The following is a 17,981-nucleotide window of genomic DNA, read 5'->3' on the forward strand; positions in this document are numbered from 1 at the left end:
GAAACAACTCAATGTACAATATTCCACAGCATATCTAATGTAACCTTTATAATAACAATGCAGCAAATTGAAATAAATTGCAAAATTAGCTGTCAAACTGCCTACTTGCGATCACAGTTAAATATGCCCTGTATATATTGTTTCTAGGATCAAAGGGAGCGTACCTACTCAACAGTAAAAACCAAGTCCACTTCGGCCTCCATTAATAACCTGAAGCCAGGAACAGTGTATGTTTTCCAGATTCGGGCTTTCACTGCTGCTGGGTATGGAAACTACAGTCCCAGGCTTGACGTGGCTACGCTAGAGGAAGCTACAGGTAAAATGTTTGAAGGTAATTACCACCTTTGATTTGGATTCTTACTCTCTATATTTTTAAACTCTTGCACTTTTTGTTAACTATTGGGGATGATGATTTGGTTTAAGATAATTTTTACTTTTAAAGGCAAACATTTCTGCAAATATATGCACTTTGTAAAGGTTATTCAGGATAATACTTTTAAATGTGCAGGTTTGTTTTGCAATGTTAGAAACTGGGGACTTCAATTAGTTTCTTTAATACACACTGGGTTTATTTGAAAAAGATAAAGTTAGGAACAGAAGCTGGACTTGTTCAATAAACAGGGTGGTTGTGTAGACCCCAAAATGAATTTACTCTAGTTGTATCAGTCAAAGCTACTTCTTTTTAGAAACCCCAAGCAAAGTCAGGATGCACACCAGGGTGGGCCAGAGAAAGATGATATGTAAGAATCCGTGTTGATTGTAAGTTACTTGCCCTTTGGTAATAATTTCAAAAATTGAGCTCAGGAAGATCTTAGAACATGCATTTATGTTTATTTTTATCATTTTTTTCCTTTTTTGTGTGAAATATTTAAGCATACTAAAGAATATTCTTAACATATATATGAATAGTAAGTATTTTTAAATGTATATCTCTGTATCTACCACTCAGCTTAAAAATAAAATGTTACCAGTATCTTGTATCCCTTTTATCATTTTGCTTCTCTTTATAATGCGACATAGGAATACAACAATCCATGTGTCTATAGTGTATCACAAAGAAGCAGAAGTGTCTTAGATGGTGTCCTAGCTTATCACCAGAGTGAAAGTTCAGAACAGCTTGCGTACCACTGCTGGTTGTTCTTCAGCTAGCTGAGGTCTCAAAGTGCATTTTTGTATTCTGAAATGTTTTTATTTCTCCTGATGTCACTGCTCAGGCAATGGTTCACCAGCTGTTACCTCGTCACTATCTTGCCAATCTAGCATTCCCACAAATTCTAAACAAAAAATGATCGAAAAATTATTATATGATTTTCTTTCCTCAATTTTAATAAATGTTTTTAAATACGTTAATAAAATTTTGATCAAAGAATTATTTTGACTTCAGAAAAATATTCTCATGCATCTTTAAAAGGTAGACTAAATATCCTTTATATTACCTAATGATTGCTAAATTTGCTAACAGTATTTGTCTTTCAAAAATTTTTATATTTTTATTTTTAATATGATTTTATTTATTTTAGTGAGAAAAGGAGGCAGAGGGAGAAATAGAAACTTCAATGAGAGAGAAACATCAACATTGAGTGGCTGCCTTCAGCATGCCCCCGGGTGGGGATAGAGCCCACAACTCAGGCATGTGCCCTGGTCGGGAACGGAACCCGTGACCTCACAGTGCATGGGTGGACATTCAACCACTGAACAGCACTGGCTGGGAAAAAATTTTTATATTTTTAAATTAAGCAGTAACTCTCAGAACCTCAAATAATAAAACATTGAAGTAAATTTGAAATATAAATTATTTTTTATAATTGTAGATATAAAAGCATCAATTTTAAAAAGTCACATAATTTGTTGTTATAAAATTAATGCCATTATTTTTTATTCTTTTTTAAGTGGAGTATGTAAGTTTAAAAATAAGAATTAATTCAATGGCCCCAAAAACATTAAAGAATTTTAAGTTGATGTTTTAACATTTAAACATCCAAAAATATTAAAGCATTTTTAAGTTGAGATTTCAACATTTAAACATTTTCATGATCTTGTGTTAAATGCATTCTCATAGTTTTCAACTTAGATTGACCTCATGATATTTGTGATTTCTAGTGTAATAAAACACTTCAAATAATGTTTCCATATTCTAATGAATAATTTAGACTTAAAAACATCAATTACTTCATATTTACCTGCACATTTTTCATCAGTTAAACCATTAGGTTTGAAAAATTGCAAAATATTTTTATCATATGTTTGAATATATTTTCAAAATAGTTTTTAAAATATTTTCCAAATAAGTTTGAGAACTTTATAAACTACTGTGAATTGTGTGCTGAGATTCATACATATTATTTTCATTATATAAAAATGAAGCAAATAAGACTCAGAGAGATTAAGATAAAGTAGTGGAACCTGAATGATTACATGAAATAAATCTTAAAAATTGATTTTTGCATTAGAAAGAATTTGGTGATTTTTAGCATAAGAATATTCTCTTCCCCTGGAATATATAGTTGATGAAAGAATGATCACATCTCTTTTTCTTATTATTGTCTTTCTGGTGACACATAGAAAGCATTCAATGAATGAACAAATAACTAAAAGTCATCAATTTAGAACAGATTATCAGTATCAATCAGTGTGAGTGGACATATTCCTGGTTTCACATCTCAGCTCTGCCACGTCCAAATGTGGGACTTTGGATGAGTTGTTTCTCTGTACCCTGGTTGCTATGCTAACCACCACCCAACTCAGAGGGCATTCTGAGGATTCAGTAAATTAATGTTCACAAAGTGCCAAGGTCAGTGCCCAGCACACAGGCACTCTTGAGTGTCAGCTTATATTATTGAGCACACCATTTCAAGCTTCTTGGTCTCAGGAATTAAGATTTTTACTATTTGTACTAGATGCCCTGTGCACGAATTCATGCATGGTTGGGTCCGGCCAGCCTGCCCCTATCGGGGCCTATCAGGCTGGCTGGGACCTCAGGTGGTTGGCTGGCCAGGGGGAGGAGCCCCGGGCAGTTGGCTGGCCAACCCCACCCCCAATTGGGGTAGAGAGGGCCGATCACGGGTGGGGACGAGTAGTGGGGGAGGTGTCATGGGCGGTTGGCTGGCCAGCCCTGTCCCCTGGCCAAACTCCCAGTTGAACTCTAGTCAAAATCCCAGTTGAGGGGACAATTTGCATATTAGCCTTTATTATATAGGACTAGAGGCCCAGTGCATGAAATTTGTACAGGAGAGTTGGTCCCTCAGCCTGGCCTGCAGCCTCTACAATCCAGGAACTCTCTGTGGGATCGGGCCTAAACCAGCAGTCGGACATTCCCCTCGCAATCTGGGACCACTGGTTCCTAACCGCTCACCTGCCTGTCTGCCTGATTGCCCCTAAACACACTGCCTGCCATCCTGGTCTCCCCTAACTGCTCTCCCTCACAGGCCTAGTTGCCCCTAACTGCTTTCTCTGCCAGCCTGATTGCCCCTAACAGCCTCTGTCTCAGCACCCACTACCATGGATTTGTGTGGAAGGACGTCTGGAAGGATGTCTGTAAGAGGTCCAGTCTAATTAGCATATAACCCTTTTATTAATATAGATTATATCTATTGATATTCACCACATCAGAAATTAAAACTGAAACATTTTTTTAACATACATTTCATTAGCCATCAGGGTGATGATGTCACCCCCTGTCGTATAATTTCTGGAAAACTCTGTGCACTTGTGAGCATATATGAGTAAAAGAGTCAAATTAACACGGCCTTTGTGTCTCAGTGGTTGAGTGTCGTCCCGTGCACCAAGAGGTCACTAGTTTGATTCCCAGGCAGGGCACATGTCCAGGTTGCCAGCTCAATCCCCAGTAGGGGGTGTGCAGGAGGTAGCTGATCCATGTTTCTCTCTCATTGGTGTTTCTATCTCTCCCTTTCCCTTCCAATCTCTAAAAATCAACAAAAACATTTTTAAAAAGTCAAATTACATTGTATTATATGAAAATAATTTTGACCTTCCACATTCCTGGAGAGCTCTTGAGGGATACTCAAGGCTTCTCAGGCCATCCTTTGAGAAATAGTGATTTAGCACAAGCTACTGTGCTAAGAATTAGAGATGTACAGACACATGACAGAGTTGATACTTTCAATTTAAAGTTTAGTGAAAGACAGACTTGTACACAAATTCTAGGCATGCAGTTAAGTGCTGATAGAGTGCATGGCCCAATGCTGTTAGTGTCAGGAAACAGTGACTCACTGGGCTAGGAAGGAGGGCAGGAGGGAAGATGCCACTGAAGATAAGTCACTTGAGCACTGTTTGAAAAGAGAAGTTAAACAGACTATTTCATTGCACATATGTCCTAAAAGCCCCTTCTAATGCAAAGTCAAATCTACTGTATTTATCATTTTTGAACCTAGGTGTGTTGATTATGGCACCTATAGCATAGTTTTAAATTTTATTACCCATGAAATAGTTGAAAATATTAACCATGGATGTTGACTGTGGATAAATTAAAGTTTGACTCTGGCTATATATAAAAACATATAAATGAATATTCACAAATTCTATTTCCTCATTCACCTGAGTTCAGTTTTCTGATTGGAGTTATGTTTCTGAAGCTAATAGCAGAACGGAACCTAAGACAAGCAAAGAAATCGACCCATGAGACACATAGATTGAATAGAAACACTTTGTATACATATGTGTATAATTTTCCTTCTTCATGAACAGACTACTCCATCCTGTTTTCTCTCTTACCACATATAAAAAGACAGATAAAAACAACCAAAACAACCAAACAAAAATACTTGAAGTCATCTTTTTGTTGTTGTTGAGCTGTGATTCAAAAATAAAGCTTAAAAGTTGTTTCCTCCCCTCAGCCCCTGCCTCATTTAGTTCCATTGGGAATAAATCAGCAGGTGCTGAATTGGCAAGTGTGTATTATACCTTTGTTCAGAAATTATTACAACAGAACTCTTTATATGGTTTTTTCAGTAAAAGCTATCTATAGTTTGCATAGGTGTACAAAATTAAAAGATGAGTTGTCAAAAAGAGGAAGACATAGATAAGCTAAAGGAAGGCCAATCAAAAACAAACACACACACACACAAACTTTATGCTGCCTATTGTGGCAGGACATACTCTGCCTACATATAATTTACTGCTCTGGAGACCCAGTCCCTTGCCACTAGCAAGGAGGAGTAATATTTTCCATCCTGCCTTAAATTAAAAATTACTGCCATTGATTATTTCAGAAACAAACAAACTACATTAGTTGGACATTATATGTTATATGATGTTTGAAACTGAATCATTTAGTGGAACATACATTTGTATTGTTTTATATTTCTTTGATTACTTTATGAAGGCTATACTGGCATTGAAATTATAATACTCTGAGGGAAATATGACAAATGCAAATTGCGATATAATTAAAACTCCACTAATTTGGAAAAATGGACGTAGGAAGGCCATGTGACTTGCTGAAGAATTGGAATTAAAGGCTGCTTTAAAGGACATGTAAACATATACTGTTCCCAGAGAGACCTCCAAAAGGCCAGCAAGGTTTGCCTTAATGAGCATGGAAGAATCACCTATCATCATGCAGGAAGTGTCTACAATTAGATAATGCTGAAACCTTTTTTAAAGTACTTGCAGAAAGTTTGCTCTTACATACATAGCTAACCTCCTCTATAATCTTAAACTCTCATATGTGTGCATTGCATGCTTTTTCAGAGTAATACAAGTGATTCTGCTCTTCTTCACTATGGTGAATTGTCAAGTCACGATGACTATGATCACATGATGATTTTTATTTTATATTGATGACATGAAAGATAAAGCACTTAAGATACTTTGAAAAAACGCAGAGAATATGTATTTTGGTTCTTTTTTTGTATTCCAGAAAAACAGACCTAGAAGGATCACATACCTTGATGAGGAAAAATAGGGATTTAATAGCAATTGTAGGCCATAGATCTCTATCTCTGATTCATAACTAAGTTTCCAACCACTAAGCAGGAGATAGGCATTCAATGATGTATTTTATAGGTTTCTTTTATAGCTGAGGAACATAAAATAGATGAAGTACTGTCCTTACTACTTCTTTAAAATGCAAAAATAACATTTAAACTTACACTGATAGAGAAGAATGCATTTATTTAAAGTTCGAGGTGAATTTGATAGCATAGCTATCTCTTGTTGATAAGATTTTGTTTAACCTCTTGAGTTCTTGCCAGTATTGAGTGTCGCTGAGCCTGTTTGCTCTGTTTGCAGCCACAGCCGTCTCCAGTGAGCAGAATCCTGTCATTATCATCGCTGTGGTCGCTGTTGCAGGGACCATCATCCTGGTATTCATGGTCTTTGGCTTCATCATTGGAAGAAGGTAGAACCCAAATTTCTTCTAATCTCTGAGATAAAACTTTTTGATTTTTCAGAATTAGGTCACCCATTGCTTATTGTTTAGTACATTAGAATAGTAAATGCAAACACTCTTTGTCTGATATGAAGCATTAGAGGTCACTAAGTTTTTGTTCTCCTGAGATCAAAATATACTTTGAACTTAATCAATGCCTTTAGTTTAAGGGGATGAGTATTGTCATTTCTATTGGGAAAAATTATTCTTCTAGTTAATGTTTGTGGAAACCATTTAAAATCTGTTGTTGTTGTTTTCCAGGAAAAAAATGTGGAAGCAAATATTTACTCATTGATAAATCTAAATCTATAAATATATTCCTTCTACATTGTCTCACACGAATACTTTATATTCTTTGCCTTTTTTAATCATATGATTTGCTATGTTATTATAATGTTTATAACTATGGACAGGAAGTTTTTGTATTTTGTTTATAGATCTAACTAGCATGTTGTAAAATAAATAAGGTATATTTCATTGAATTTTAAAAATATAAAGGAAGATCATTGATTGTGTTGTCATAAATTTGATTTTTTTTCCCAGGCACTGTGGTTATAGCAAAGCTGACCAAGAAGGGGATGAAGAGCTTTACTTTCATTGTAAGTGTTTGGTTTTTCTTTACTTTTATATATTGCAATTAATACAGAAACCTGGTTGTTAATATTGACATGAAAAAATTCCTAACGCATCACCCTTGAAATTATATAATGAGCTCAAAGTACTGCTTTAAAGCATTTGACAATATATTTAAAATGAAAATCATATGTGAATTAAAAAAAATAAAATATATTCTGAAATGAAACCTCATAAGAAATTTTAATATAACTTCAGGATATATTAAGCTGCCTTTATGTCAAAATCTTTCCTTTTCAAATGTTTCCTACTATTCTAATAATAATCCATTAAATGTTGCATGGCCCATGTTCTAGCTCAGGAATTCTTATCAAATTAGAAGGCTTTACCACCTAGTGAGTTATGCTACCTTGAAAGGCTAAGGAGCCACTTTCTCTTCAGCTACTATACATTGTCTATCACTGATAGGTATTTTTACCAGACATTAAATGTACAATAATAGGATTTAATCCTCCAATGTTTTCCTGTGGATTTGGATTACCTGGTTCTTAAAAATTTATTTCAGAAATCATATTTGGAATAGAGCTTAGGCAACCAAAGAAAATAGATGTCCATCTGCATTACTTTTATTTTTGTTCATTATGGATGACAAGTAATAAATGAGAGCCATGTGAGTAAATATTAAGGCTCTATGCATCCAAAGTAAAAATCTAACAATTGAATGACTTTAGTTCTGATAATCCTTGAAAGTATAAGAACAATTTTACTGACTATTTTTCTTAGTAGCAATCATCTTTACTAGAATTTTTTTATGGATAGATAAATTTCTTAAATGGCAAAAGAATTATATCTATTATTGTATTGTTCATCAAATTATTGTGTTAATATCTAAGAAGGTATTGTCATGCACCCATTCGAAAATAACAAGATTATATAAGCATCTATCAAGAAACTGTGTTGTTTAAAGACACAAATTTTGAGTCTCTTTAATGTGTTTTTATTTGTTGAACCAGTACTGTGAATCTTGTTTTCAAAATAGAAGTGGCTGTAGATAATACATATCTAAATTGATTATGAAGCTCTTTAGATTTCCAGCCACTGAAGGCGGGAAGGGTGTTTGCGATACTACAAATTAGAGTAAAAGGTGTGACCAGGGCAGCTTCATTAAGAAGCCTCAGCTCCAGGGCCCCCCACTTTCACAGACCCCTGTTTAGGACCTGGTAAAGCCCTAGCCAGCCTGTGTGCATAATCTCTTTTTACTTAAAGAGGGTGTCGTCATTGTAGAAGCCTCATAAAACTTAACTCTCCCCCTGATGATGGCTGAATACATGTGATCCCATCACCTCCCCCTCTGGGATTATTTGATGTGCCCCTGATGTAGGGGCTTCCTGTTGCTATTCCAGCGGTGATTTTCCTGGGAGAAGCCAGCCTCAGGCCATAAAAGTGCCATAGGCAGTTTTTAGTTAGAGGAGGTACAGAAAAAATGGAGGTTACCTTTTTCTCTCTCATGACATGAGAGAATCATTTTAACACTTCCACAGATAGGAAAAAGAGGTTCCAATCTTGAATGCCTAAATTTTTATATCTAGTTTAAAATGTATATAGGAGAGTAACTTAGGCCATAGTTAACTGGAGTCCCTGATTCTGCCCATATGTGAATAATTTGATGGCAGATTCATTTAATATTGCTTTAATCAGCATGTCACCTTTTTTTTCTGTTATTATTTCTCAAAATTACCAAATATGTTTTAGTTTATGTAGTTTTAGCTTGCAGGTTAATGCAGAAAGTAAGTTGAAATATGGCTTATGTAAAACTTATATAGCCTTATGCTTAATTGTCATCACTCAGTTTTAATATTTTAATGCCAATTGCTTTTTTTACATTGACATTCAGTTTGTAATTAGATAAAAAAGAGCGGCATGTTTTTACTTGCTAACATAGACAAGATAAGCTTGAAAAATATAAAGTTTTCATCTCCAGAGCAAAAATATCAATGGTGGTTTTAAGATATTTAACACTCATGAGAAATGTAAATGGGCTACTAAAACACACAGTAGCTCACCGTCTTAATGAGAAGCAACAGACCAGAATATTCAGGAATTATATCAATATTTTTTATTTTAAAAATCAATTTTTAAATGAATAATGAAGCAAAGTGCACTTAACATATCCTATTCTGGTAAATCCCTGATATTTTTTAATCACCCTTTTTACAAGAATATCTTTTCTTATTATTTGATGAGAAACAGACTTTTTTTTATTTCATGACTGTATCTAAGATATGTAAAGTACAACAGTATGGTCACCAGTTATTGGCAAGGAGGTGTCCTTTTATTCCTTTAGTATACAAACAATTTTCTTAGGTGCTAAGGCACCAGATTGAATTTTTACGGAAATATGAAAGCACCATTTAACTAGCTTTTAGAGCACAGAATGTAATAGAATGTCCAGCCGTCTATATCAGGCACACTCCACTCTCCATGCCCCAAGTACTATGTTTAAAGATATAAACACAATGGAGCAGTTTAGTGAAGCAATCCCAATTTACATTTTGTTTCCTCCTACCACTTCTTCCAACAATGTCTTTGAATCCAAGCTGGGCAGTATTTCATGTTTTTATGCCAAAATCGCTGTGGCCTGTCAAAATGTTTTATGACAGCTTGAATAAAGAACCATCAGAGACCCCGTTTGAGATGCAGAAGGTTACCTCCATTCTATCTCCCTTATCACAAGACAAAACAAAAGCTATGAAAGAAAGAGCGAATAAAAAGGGAGAAGATGGCTCATTCTCCATCTGCCTGCCAATCTAGGAGGTTAACCTATTGTTTTCTTCCCTTCTCTCTTTTTCTCTTCCCCCCTCTTCCCTGTACTCCTTCTTCTCTCTTTTCTCTTTCTATCCCCTCTCTCTTTTCTTCTTGTGTTTTTTTTTCCATGTTCAGCTTTAGTAACAAATGAGCATCTGTCAGTTTTATAAACTGGAACAGTAATTGTTTAAGACAATCAATTTTGGATAAACAATCAACTACAGCAGAATAAATCAAGATTTTTAAATCCCATTTTCCTTCATACATTCTGCCTCCTTTTGTTTGTTATGTGTTTATTTTTAAAAGATAATTTTAATTTAATGTGATGACATAAGCACAGTAGGCTGCAGTGTAATACATAAAGAAATATATTGTTCTCCAAATAGTGAGATTTAATGAAAAGATTGTTCAGTGGCTTTGTTAAAAACAATAAAGTTTTTTTGAGGATATAGTGTAATTCTTTTCATTGCATTAATATAACCAAATATATGCCTATCTTATCTTTGTCTTTAACCATATGACTGACTTGGAATACATTATTGTAATTGAATTTGATTTAAAGTTAACATAGCATTATGTTACCTGCATGCTTCCGGGTGCATTTTAAGATTTTAACTTTTGCAACTTTTATGATTCTATGCTGTTTGAATCTTGACTACTTTTTCTGAGGCATATTGGCTGCCTCCTTCCAGAGCCTTATAAGTGAAAGTTCATATAAACCATTCTTCTTTCAAACTGTACCATACATGGTTAGCAGATCCCAGGAATATTGTAAATTTTCTAACTTTACTCTGGACTCTGTACATTCTGGCCTCTATTGCCCTGTAAGGTAAAAATGAAACTATGTTTTTAGTAGATTTCTCTCTGAGTCTGTGATAGTGGCCCTCACTTTTTGTATTAATTTTATGTATATGTCAACGGTGGTTGGTCTTTTAAAAAAATAAACTAGAAGAATAAGTAAGATGTCTAAATGTTTTTAATATTGGTGTCAGTATAGTAGGCTACCTGTATATGAAATGTCTTCTTTTCCCAGTGTATGTATTTGATTGATTGACTGACTGATAGATTTACAAATGTGTTTCCAAGTCCATTACTAACCTCAATATGGCTTGAACTATGCCATGATAGCAGTGAATTTAATTAAACCTCCAGTCTGATAAGTCATGTCAGAGAATTTTGGTGATGTGTTTTGTTGATTTACTGGAAAAGCAATTCAGTTAGTAACCTTTGAGCTGGATCTTCTGTAACCTATAGAAGCTGGCAGATAATACCTATACGCCCGCAGACTGAAGTAGTCTGCTAACACTGCTGTGAATCAGGGGATGTGGAAGCAAGTCCCCTGTTCCAAGGAGCACTCTGCATAATGAAATCCTGGGCTGACTGCACAATAAGTGCTTTGCTTCATCACAGTCATGCTTTCTTACATCATTACAGTTAAATTTCCAGGCACCAAAACCTACATTGACCCTGAAACCTATGAGGACCCAAATAGAGCTGTCCATCAATTCGCCAAGGAGCTAGATGCCTCCTGTATTAAAATTGAGCGTGTGATTGGTGCAGGTAAGGCTGCCGGAGCTTCCTTATTCAGCTCTTCCATTTAGCCAAGATCGAAAGTCATACATCATAATGACAGGCAAATAATTAAGCCTCAAGTATAGAACTTTTGCATTTACCTGAACTGTGGGAAGCAATGAGGCTGTGCTTGTTTATGAAATCTGAAGAGAGAAAAGAGTGAAAAATAAGCATGTGACACAGAGAATCTGTGCATTTTTCTCTTCTGTTGGGTTTTTAAGAGACTGTTCTTTTGCAAACTATCTTTTAAAATTTGGCCTGTACTTTAAGAAATAACTTAGCATTGTAAAAAATTAGGATGTTTCTGAAGTTTGCTGGAAATATATTTCCTCTTACTTGATTTACCATCTTCTTGCTAAGCTTTTTTTTTTCTTGTATTTGTAGGTATTCAGTAGCTCTTGTACTATTTAATTTCATGTAGAAAATTAATATGCATGACTTATTGAAAAGGAATATTAGTTTCTATGTGTTCAATGTATTTTAATAATAGTGTTACATTTTCAGTCCATGTAATCTAGCAGTCATGGGGCATACGAATTCAACACTCTTAAATCTTGAAGAACTATTTGCCCCTTAAACCATAAAAGAGGTAGCAGTGTTTAGGATTTACTGATGTCCCCTCCCCTTGAGTAGGCAGTGTATGTTAGATAACAAATTTTAATTCTCAATTTTGTTTCTGAAAGAGTTTTTGTTAATTCAGTTTTTTTTTTAAAAAAAAATAGTAGCTTGTGTAACAGACTTTAGAAAAGCTTAAAAGTACTTTTAAAGAATTATTTGCATTTCCTTTGAGAGAGGAAATACTTCTGAAATTAAAACACATCTGCCTGTTCTGTTGCTTCAGGAGAATTTGGAGAAGTGTGCAGTGGCCGTTTGAAACTTCCAGGGAAAAGAGATGTTGCTGTGGCCATCAAAACCCTGAAAGTCGGGTACACGGAAAAGCAAAGGAGAGACTTTCTATGCGAAGCAAGCATCATGGGGCAGTTTGACCACCCAAATGTTGTCCATTTGGAGGGGGTTGTCACAAGAGGTAGATATTGATTATACCTTTCATTTACCAAATAGACTGTCAGAAATCAGTGTCATTGCACACATAGTAAAAAATCCAATTATGAACATATTGCACATTCTAAATGAATATTTTTCTTGCTATCTACTGACTGAACAATTTTTCTTTTGTGTTAGCACCTCAGGGAAAAAAAATCAAATGAATGCAGGATTAGAATAAAAGAATATCTGATAGCTAAAGCAACTGAGATTTTCTTTTCCTCCTTAGCTCAAAAACCGTAGAAGTGGTGCACTTTTAGTCTTCATACATTACATAAAGTGACATTTTCCCTGAGTTTTGTTTACAAAGCAGGAGTCAGAAGAGCGCACTGATTTTTATTGTTTAATTTTTTTGAATTGTGACCATGTTCCAGACATTTAAGTACTTTTTGACCTTAGCAGCAGTACTGGAAGCTTTCGAAACTCTCATGCATTCCGTCTTTCAAAAAAGCACCATGTCTTTTATCTCGGATGAGAAGGAGAGTAACCTTGAAGTTGAGGTTGCATTTTTCTGAAGCAACACTTTTATTTTCTTATGTATGTATGTTTTTAATTTTAGGGAAACCTGTCATGATCGTAATAGAATTCATGGAAAATGGATCTCTAGATGCATTTCTCAGGGTACGTAGCAAAATTATTCTCCCATTCTAAACATATTGCATACATGCTACAAAATAATCTCCTGAAGTTTGTGTGTGTGTGTGTGTGTGTGTTTTCAGTGTAAAATGTGAAAATTATAAACAAGTAAGAAAGTTGTCTTTGAAAAGCAGGTTAAAATTCAGTGTCTTAGACTGAATTGAACTAGAATCTTTTTGATCATTCAAGTGATACAATGTAGTGAAAAAACTAGTTTCAATTAATATGCTACCTCAAGTACAGAAGATACCTGAAGCCCTGTCATTTGAATACAGGTTGTAGAGTAGCATTTTGCTTTCCTAGTACAGTTATGGATGAAATACAGTGGTAATACCGAGAAGACTAAAACGTGAAATAACCATGTAATATTGGTACAATGATCCCAGTTCTGCTCTGTGGAGCCATTTCTATTATGCTGTTAAGTAAACACCAAGCATAAAATGTAGAATTATTAACATTTTTAAAATTAATAGCATGTGATTATTTTTATAAATGATAAATTCTAAATGTTTAAAATATGCATTTTTATTCCCAAAGATTTTTCACCCTAAGAATATGAACACATGTTAACATTTTTTTAAATGGCAAAGAGAAAATAATCTAAACAATAAGAGTTGTCATAGATGATCTAGAATTGTACGTTCTACCCAGACTTATAAGCATTCAGGAGATTTAGAGACATCTGTATTGCTGCTGTTGCTGCATCTATGTGATATGCATGACTATAGCTCTTGGGAGGAAAGCATCACCTAGCAAGTTAACTCAACACCAGTGTCCTCGTGCACCATATTTGTGATTCATTTGGAGAAATCTGTGGGTTAAACATATATGATAGCCAGTTCAGGTGCACATATTGTTCAATCCCACTTGCTAGTATACCTATTTTAGAGATTTTTTTTGTTGCAAGTAATGTTCCTACTAATAGCAAAACCATGAAAAGTATAAAAAGAAAACAGTCAGCCAATATTATCATTTACCACTTCTTAGTTTTTATTTTTAATCAAAAAATGTCCTCCTTTTTTTTTACCATTTGGAGAAAATATCTTAATATATATGTGCCTTTGTACCTTTATACATTTTTAGATTATTTTTATAACTTTTTATCTAGTGAGGAAAACACTTAGCTGTCAGGGATATGTTTGGACATTCCATTCCCTAACTTTTACCTAAAAATTAACATATACTTTTGGATTGGTGGATTGGTATAATATGAAGCTATTATTAATTAATATTAATGACATCAATATAACTGATTACCAAAACTCTGTTTTGTATTATTTGCCTATCAGTAAAATCAGTATTTATTTATTTTTTTACAAATGTCTGTATTATATAAAAAAAAGAACAATTCTTATTATATAAAAGTAAATGACTAGTGTGCAAACCTTTTCATGTGGATTTCTTTCCCTTTGAAGCACAGTTTACTGGACTTTATTTTTGTCTTCCTGTAGAAACACGACGGGCAATTTACAGTCATTCAGTTAGTGGGAATGCTGAGAGGAATTGCTGCTGGAATGAGATATTTGGCCGATATGGGATATGTTCACAGGGACCTTGCAGCTCGCAATATTCTTGTCAACAGCAATCTTGTTTGTAAAGTGTCAGATTTTGGCCTTTCCCGGGTTATAGAGGATGACCCAGAAGCTGTCTATACAACAACTGTAAGAAAAAGTCTATTACTGCATCTCTTCATATTCCTAAGATTTTCCTACCAAGAAAGCAAAGCTTAATAATAATTAGCATGGGGGGAAAAAGGGAAAATTAACCTCAGGAGTTTTTTTGTTTGTTTTGTTACTGTTTTTTTTTTTTCCTTTTGGAAGAATCATTGTTGCTTTTATAACCTACATATAGGATAAGAGGAGAAATAATAAGAATGATAGCATGCTTATCGTATATTGGAATGTTCAGATAAATAATATACTGTAAAGTCATGTTCAACATCTAGTTACTAGTACTCATACTTGTAGTAAAAAGAAATGTAATTCTATTTTAAATAAAGCTTTTAAAAGAAGATTAGCTATGCTAAGTCTTAGAACTTTTGTGAGATTGTATAAAAGGGAAATATATGAGGGTTTACTTAAATACACCATATTTCATTCCATTTTAGTGGATATTTTGCATAATTTGTCATTGTCATTTGACTATACTCCTAAGAACACAGAAGGCCCATTAACTGAGTTGCCATAAAAGTGAAATATTGTAATGACTTTAAAAAACAGATTAGTAACTTTAAATACACTTAGAGAGATTCAAGATGGATAGGTGTGATACTGCTGAATTGCCAACCAAATATAAAGATGTTTAATGGTAGCTTTATGGTTCTGCTATAAATGATTTATAAGTTGTTATACATATTTAAAATGTTGATTTCTTGTTATAACAGGGTGGGAAAATTCCAGTAAGGTGGACAGCACCTGAGGCCATCCAGTACCGGAAGTTCACATCAGCCAGCGATGTATGGAGCTATGGGATAGTCATGTGGGAAGTTATGTCTTATGGAGAGAGACCTTACTGGGACATGTCAAATCAAGATGTAGGTGTAACACTATTTAAACAAAAAAGATTTAATACATTGCTATCCATTATTACTAGACTATGTAGGCAATGGCTCATAAGGTGAAACTTCTATTGAATTATAAAAATATAATTGCTGAGTTTACACAATTATTACAACAACTTACTAAATAGTTACCATAAATTAGTGGTTCAATCAATTTTATGTTGATTTTCATTTTGAAGAATTGTGTTTTCCTTTAAATCTCTAGATATAATAGAAGCCTACACAGGATATTTCCTCCTTACTAAAGATAATGATGCTTTGCTTGCCCAGCTACAATGGGAGAGTAACACGAATAAAAGCATCATTTGTGGAGAGGAGGGTAAAGAAGGTTGTGATTGTGGCTGTTTTTGTTTTTGTTTTTACCGTATTCTTTTTCTTTAATGTTCTGAGAAAATCTGTTTAAATCATTGTTGATTGGATTAACTAAATCTTAATTTCATGGGACAATCTAAATTTTATGATCAATATTGGTGTTTCATAGTGATATTTTATAATGTAATCACAATGGAAGTATTTTTGGAAATTCCTAAAGAAGATATAGTGCTCATTAATGTGTATCCTGTTACATACTAAGACATAAAATATGCTATTATTCTTTGATACAAGAAACTGGTAGCATATTGGGGGTTATACATCTCACACCAAGAGACCACTTATAAAACAATCTAACTAAGTGTGAACTTTTGCTTCTATTAGGTTGGATTTTTTTGTAATTGACATTTTATAGGTCTAAAACTTTCAAATACTGGCAGATTTATGTAATACAACTTATTGACAATGTGAGTGAAGTTTGGATAAAAGCAGAGAAAGTGTAAACCTAGGAAGTAGAAATCTGAAGATCTTGGTTTATAGCTGGTGAGAAATTCTCCAAGGGAACACACTGGCACGTTCAGAGCAAAAGCTTGGCAAGGTGTACGGAGACCAATTATCTTTGTTTTTTATTTAGAATTTCCCATATGAAATTTATATGGTTCTTAAAATTTATAGTTATTTTTAGACAACTGAAGTCAAATCAGACGGTTGGTAAAGTTATTTTCAGTCTATTTCCCTGCAAATTTCTGCATTACCTGCAGTTCACAGCCTGAAAAGGTGAAACTTTTAAGTCATTTAAAGCTTTTGGTATTTTAAATTGAGAGATGACTTGAAACTTCTTAATTTTTATTTACTTATTTTGGTTTTGGTTTTGGTTTTTCAAAGATAAAAGCCTAAGTGATGAGTGCGATTGGCAGAGGCAGAGTCGTTACTATTTGACAGGTGTCAGTGTCAGCGATTCCATGGGCTGTCAAAACGAGAGCAAACAAATCCGTGGGGCAGAGAAAGAGAAATATTGATATTCCCTCGACACTCGGGAGAGTTTCATTTCTTTTGACACCCTCCTTCTGTACTAGATACAAACATAAAGGGAATGACAGGAATATAGGATAACTTAGATTCAAAGTTTACCTGACTTCTAAAAACAAATAATAGAAATAGTTCAGAAAACAATAGATAGCTTCAGTTTTCACTTTTGGAATTCTCTAAGTTTTCTTGAAAATTAAATATCATGAAGATATAATAAGTGTATCATGAATAAATAAATATTTTATAAAATAAATTAAATGAGATCTAGAATAAAGCTTTGTTCTGATGTAGAACTTTTAGCGCCTCTTTTTTTTAATTTTGAAAGTCTTAGTTGTTAAATTCAGACACAAGTTTATGTAATAGTAAGAGCTTTCCTAGGCCATTCAGTTTTGGTAATGAATTTGATGTTTATATTCCTCTTATAGGGTAATATTTACTATTTCATACGTTTATTGTTAAAGTGCTATTTGAGCAGTTATGAGGGTATCCCAAAAAATGTATAGACACTTTAAATGATTATAAAATCAGTATTTATTAACATATGGTTCATTTTGACAATTTAAAAGAATCTACAGAAATGAATAATATTGTTTTACAATTCCTGTTTTCAAACTGATGACTGATCCACTGATAATGAAAAGCAATTGAATCACAAACATCAAGAATCATTTTGTTTAGTATTTGTGCACCCTCAATTCATCAACTGTTATTTGGCTTTGTACCGTAAACTTTATCTTTTATGTAGCCCCATAAAAAAGTCTAGTGGATAAATTTTCTTTATTCAAAGCTTAGTCTGGCTTCACCCATTATTTCAAATCAGTTAAACCTGGAAAGGAGTAAAAATTGAGTTATCAGCTGTTAAAGTGTGTATATCTTTTGGGGGGATTACCTATATGTATAATCTTCAATACAAAAATGGTGAAAAACCTGAATATTTCAAAATAATTCTATTCTGGTAAAAAAAAATCTCTGGCTAAAAGCTTTTTTTTAACTTGGAGTCTCTGCTAGGAATTCATGGAGAGGATTGAGATCTCTAAAACCCCTCATGCATATGGATATCCT

General features: G+C 33.9%; 1 protein-coding gene across 7 annotated transcripts in view; it reads left to right on the top strand.

Moving 5' to 3' along the window:
- Nucleotides 1–17,981, top strand: part of EPHA7 (EPH receptor A7) — a 172,842-nt gene that overhangs the window by 143,487 nt on the left and 11,374 nt on the right. For 3 of the 7 annotated variants that reach the window (XM_059700912.1, XM_059700908.1, XM_059700913.1), the window contains exons 7-14: nucleotides 148–331; nucleotides 6,250–6,358; nucleotides 6,932–6,987; nucleotides 11,201–11,326; nucleotides 12,180–12,365; nucleotides 12,942–13,003; nucleotides 14,470–14,679; nucleotides 15,402–15,551. In XM_059700912.1, coding sequence (XP_059556895.1) covers nucleotides 148–331; nucleotides 6,250–6,358; nucleotides 6,932–6,987; nucleotides 11,201–11,326; nucleotides 12,180–12,365; nucleotides 12,942–13,003; nucleotides 14,470–14,679; nucleotides 15,402–15,551 — 1,083 coding nt within the window. Of the gene's footprint in view, nucleotides 1–147; nucleotides 332–6,249; nucleotides 6,359–6,931; nucleotides 6,988–9,901; nucleotides 11,173–11,200; nucleotides 11,327–12,179; nucleotides 12,366–12,941; nucleotides 13,004–14,469; nucleotides 14,680–15,401; nucleotides 15,552–17,981 lie in introns of those variants that run through there. The other 4 variants (XM_059700911.1, XM_059700909.1, XM_059700910.1 and 1 more) reach the window with 4 other exon arrangements.

This window comes from Myotis daubentonii, chromosome 6 (assembly GCF_963259705.1).
Source record: "Myotis daubentonii chromosome 6, mMyoDau2.1, whole genome shotgun sequence".
NCBI lineage: Eukaryota > Metazoa > Chordata > Mammalia > Chiroptera > Vespertilionidae > Myotis > Myotis daubentonii.